Source organism: Diachasma alloeum, unplaced genomic scaffold (genome assembly GCF_001412515.2).
Source record: "Diachasma alloeum isolate Michigan unplaced genomic scaffold, Dall2.0 Dall_scaffold_00374, whole genome shotgun sequence".
Taxonomy (NCBI): domain Eukaryota; kingdom Metazoa; phylum Arthropoda; class Insecta; order Hymenoptera; family Braconidae; genus Diachasma; species Diachasma alloeum.
The window spans coordinates 720,562-725,769 of record NW_021680513.1 but is presented as its reverse complement, the minus strand read 5'-3'; the positions used below and the strand labels follow the sequence as shown (position 1 = coordinate 725,769).

Genomic DNA, 5,208 nt, shown 5'->3' with positions numbered 1-5,208 from the left:
CCCTGGAGTTCCGCAGGTGACGAATTCGCCTGGAATTTCGTCACAACCTGTAACTACGACTGAAAAAGCGTTCGGTGTATGGTCTCTTCGTCGACTACCAACGAGCCTTTGACTCGGTGAGCCATGAGATTCTCTGGAAGAAGCTTTTCCATCTGGGTCTCAGCGCTAAAATGATAAGAGTACTCAAAGCCTTGTACGACAAGGCGTCTTTCCGAGTGAGAATCGACACTCAGCTTACGGAGCCGATACAAATCACCCAGGGTGTGCTTCAGGGTGAGATTCTTAGTCCCCTCCTGTTCATCCTGTTTATCCATGACATTGACATGTTTATGAAGCAGAACGGTAACCTTGGGATTAGTATCGATGGGTGCACTGATATTCAGGCGTTACTTTCTGCTCATGACATGATCTTTCTAGCTGACACTCCCTGAGCCCTGCAACGTACTCTCAACACCCTGCTAAAATACAATCAACTCAATCAGCTCAACTTGAACGTACAGAAGACGAAAATTGTAAAATTCAGTGACCCTGGAAGGTGCAAGAGTTTAAAATTCACCTATGGCAATTCTGAAATCGACATCGTGAAAAAATACACATATCTTGGTGTGGTTTTCTCTTCCTCTGCTCTGGGCTATCAGGCGGCGCTTAGCTCTACAAGCATAACTAGAATAGCCTGCGGAACAGCTTCCTCTATTCTTGCTAGAACAAAATCGGTGGACTGGCCTTCCAAGGTTAAGATATATGATAGCCTTGTAGCCTCGGTTATGTTGTATGCTGCCCCAATCTGGGGCTTGAGACACATTGATTTACTGGAGAGAACGCAGATGTTCTACTTTAAGAGGTTATTCCAACTCCCTAGACATGCATCAAATTCAGCCATGCGTCTAGAGATGAATATCCTCCACGTTGAGTACCAGTTGCTGGTGCTAGCCCTTGCATGGATCATCAAGGTGCTAGAGATGGGTGAGGAACGACTGCCGAGGAGGTGCTTATTGCGACAAATTCAGCTGATGATGACCACCGAAATACCCGTTAAGTACAATTGGACATCTCAAGTGAACGAAATGTTGAAGAAGATAAATTATGAGTACCTCTGGTCTTCAGTGGACCCAGTAGCCTGGTCTCTGGCTAGGGACGGCGTCCTGGCTGATTACTCGCAGTTTTTGCGCGATCGTGACCTCTAAAGCTACCTGATGTCCTCAAACTGCCAGTTCTCTTTGCCAGGGCTTATGAATCAGGGTTTATCACCTCATCTCAACCTGAATTGTAGCCTCACTTTCACTCGGGTACTGCTGCAGCTCAGGCTGGCAGGTTCGAGACGTTGCTCTTTTTACCTAAAGCAGCTGGTATATGTGCTGGACCCTATGGGCGACTATCCTGTCCGTAGCCTCCATGAGAAGGATACTGTTGAGCATCTCCTGGTGACCTGTCCCGCGCTAAGTTTTGCAAGAGGGAATCATCTCCTTGGTGTAATTGTCGCCGCTATTATGAGGTTGTCAGCTGCTCGAGCTAGCCTGGATCAGGGGAACCTCTGCACAAGCATCCTGGAAACTTTTGACCGTGCAGATGTAAAGGCTATCTATGTCTTTACGAAACAAGCGCTCATTGAGCGAGAGAAAATAATTGCAAACAAAGTAACGGTGTTAGCTCTGTAAAATGATATCCTAAATTTTTAGACCTGGTGTGTAATTAATGAAATTAATGGAATGTATTTAATGTATTTAATCCATTGTATATACTGTAAACTTTTTGGGGACTATGTGTGTATATATAACTGATGACCCAAGCTTTTAATTTTCATAACCTATCGACACGACTTTTGAAATGTTTCTTTTTCTTCTATCATGTATGGTACGGGTATATCTTAGAGCAATCAATACAATAAATAAAAAAATAAAACAACTTCTGCTCTATGAAAAAAACGTATTTCTTTCCTACATTTATTTATATTTCATGCTCCGATTCGACTTGAGAATTTCATGAGAAAATCAAACGTTCAAATTACCCGCGTAATATAACCTCATAAATAAACTCGCCCACATGTTATACACGGACTGAGTTGAAAATCTAACTTAATCGAGGATAGGGGGAAAAATTTCTATGCAATATACAGCGCTATATGACCTTATTCATCAATTTTTCATTAATTTTTACAATAAGTCGATGATGAGTCTAAAAAATACAAATCAGTAGAATTCAAGAAGGAGAGAGAAAGAGTAATGCGCTATTCAAATCTCCCTCCTCTGCGCGTGAGGTTGGAGCGCACTGCTACGAACTTCGAAAACGAAATCTCACACTGCTCAGAGNAACGTTCAAATTACCCGCGTAATATAACCTCATAAATAAACTCGCCCACATGTTATACACGGACTGAGTTGAAAATCTAACTTAATCGAGGATAGGGGGAAAAATTTCTATGCAATATACAGCGCTATATGACCTTATTCATCAATTTTTCATTAATTTTTACAATAAGTCGATGATGAGTCTAAAAAATACAAATCAGTAGAATTCAAGAAGGAGAGAGAAAGAGTAATGCGCTATTCAAATCTCCCTCCTCTGCGCGTGAGGTTGGAGCGCACTGCTACGAACTTCGAAAACGAAATCTCACACTGCTCAGAGATAACCCAAGTAGCAAACCTTGCGAAAGATATCTGAAAGTATACCAAAAAGCTGACTAATGTCCGTCCAAAAGGTATCTTGCAGTTATACGATAACTTTTAGTTAACTTCTAGGTAACTTCTAGACACAAGTTACCTTTTTGGACAGACATTAGACAGCCTTTTTAGTATACTTGCAGATACCCTCCAGAACTGTGCTGCTTGGGAATGTGAAATGCGAGAATGGATGAGTATCGGATTCCCAGTTTCGGTTTTTCCCAGCGGAAGTAGCGGCATGTTCAGGTTGGTGAAACAGGCAAAGGTGCCAGCTCGCGGTGATGTAGATATTAATATATCGGATCCCCAATAGATGGAGGGTAATGTTCGAAAAGGGAGCATTCCTGGGCTTCGGTGCGGAGCTTAATGAAAAGCTCTTAGCCTATAGTCATGCAGCCGAAAAATGAGAACCTATCAATGAGTGAAATTGAAAATCGGGTGAAAATACGTTTCAGGATGAAAAAAAAATCGTAAGACGCTTCATTAGATGAGGAATATTATAATAATAAATAAAATGAATCGAAACTAAAAATATGAAACTGTATAATATTATTTTTTTATATTATTATTACTATTATTTATCTATTGTTTTTTATCCAACTATTTGTTAACGAATATAGCGTGAGAGACGCCGTGATTATGCTACTAGGATGACTGAAAACAAAATAGTTGAACTTAATTCAATTGTTATTTTTTTTAAATAGTGACATAAATAAGAAATCAATGAGTCCATTCGGTAATCAATTTAAAGACTCATTAGCAGTTCTATATTTGAGTAAGTTGGGTAACATTCGATTGTCGTTCCGGCACGGGAAGCCTCAGGATTAATTGCTCATCGATGTTCTTTGTGAGATTTAAGAGAGAGAGCCAATGCACAAAAATTGATTCCCGTGCCCACGCTGGAAAACGCAGGAACCAATATATTCATCCGTATTATAAGGGGGAGGGGGCAATTAATGAAGTAAAAGTAGACACCCGTACTGGCACGGAAAAGTTGATAATTCAACATATTCATCCATGTCGTTTATAAGCTCAGAGAAAGGGGGTCAATGGACAAAAACATATGCCCATATCAGTACGACAAACCTTAGGGTCCAATATATTTATCAATGTCTCTTGTGGAGCTTAAGAGAGAGGAGTCAATGGACACAATTAGATTCGCGGGTCGGCACAGGAAACCTTATAGTCCCGCATATTCATCCATATCGCTTATGAGACTTGGGAGAGATGATTAATAAACACGGGTAGACTGCCGTGCCTGCACGGGAAACCTCGTAGTCCAACATATTCATCAATTTTGCTTATGAGACTTGAGGAAAAGGAGTCAATAAACAAGGATACATTCCAGTGCCGACACGAGGAACCTCCAATGTAGTCATACATCCTGTCTGTGAGATGCAGAGGGGGGGGAATGATTTCATAAAGTATAAACAGACACCCGTGCTGATACGGAAAGCTTGATAGTTCAATATATTCATCCATGTCACTTATGTAACTCAGAGAAGGGGGTCAATGGACATAAGTAGACTCCCGTGCCGACATGAGAGACTTCGGTATCCAATATATTCATGCTTATTATCTATGACATTTGGGGAGGAGACCAATAACATTCACTTAGATTTTCCCTATCGACACGAGAAACCTCATACTCCAATAACTCTATCCACGTTGCTTATGAGATTGGGAGGGGGGGAGGATTCAGGGTCCAATATATTTAACCATGTCAATTTTGAGACTTGAGAGAGGGGAGTCAATGGACACAGTTACATTCTCGTGCCAACATGGGTGCTTATGAGACTTGAGGAAAGAGAGTCAATGTAGAAAAATGAAATCCCGGGCCGACACTGAAAACCTCGGAAATTAATACATTTATCCATGTTATAAGACTTGGGAAAGGGGATGAATTTACGCAGGTAGATTAACGTGCCAGCACGAAAAACATCCAACAGTCATCCATGTTGCTTATGAGACGCAGGGAGGTATTTGATGAAGTACAAATAGATATCCGTGCTGGCACGAAAACTTCATAGTTCAACATTTATCCATGTCCTTTATGAGACTTGGAGAAAGGCGATCAGGAACAAAATTGCTCAGCAACGATCCATCGCTGGTGTACCGTTGCCTAGCAATTTTGTTACCGGCCTTTTTCTTAAATGAAGTTTCCGGCTCTATAAGTTATGAGACTTGAGACGGTGCTGTAATCAAACAAATTTCTGTGCTGGCACGGGAAACCTCGTAGTCAACCATATTTATCAATGTTGCTTGTGAAACTTGAGAAAGAGGAGTCAATGGGCAATGCAAAATAGTATATTACGCAACAAGCGCGTAATGGGTTTTTTGGCTCGTGAGAAGTTGTAAAACGAGCCGAAGGCGAGTTTTACAATCCCACGAGTCAAAAGTGGTATTTTACACAACAAGTGAGGTAAGTCGGACTCACCTCATTGACACAAGTGAGGTAAGTCGCGTGTGAAACCGACTTACCTCACGAGTTGTGTAATGCATTTTATGTCATCAGTGCGTCTGCGGGGGCGGTGAGCGGGTACGGGCGGGG

The 5,208-nt window shown here is 41.5% G+C and overlaps 1 protein-coding gene across 1 annotated transcript; it reads left to right on the top strand.

Moving 5' to 3' along the window:
* The first annotated feature begins 170 nt into the window (after positions 1–170).
* Positions 171–1,184, top strand: LOC114841397. The gene is made up of 2 exons (XM_029126365.1): positions 171–342; positions 433–1,184. The coding sequence occupies exons 1-2, from the start codon at positions 171–173 to the stop codon at positions 1,182–1,184; spliced, it is 924 nt and encodes a 307-aa protein (XP_028982198.1).
* The last annotated feature ends 4,024 nt before the right edge of the window (positions 1,185–5,208 follow it).

What these genes read in the sequence shown, in the direction of transcription:
- LOC114841397 (XM_029126365.1), top strand. Translation starts at nt 171, where the DNA reads ATGATAAGAGTACTCAAAGCCTTGTACGACAAGGCGTCTTTCCGAGTG. An exon ending in CATGTTTATGAAGCAGAACG is followed by an intron (nt 343 to 432) that starts GTAACCTTGGGA and finishes ACACTCCCTGAG; the next exon opens with CCCTGCAACGTACTCTCAAC.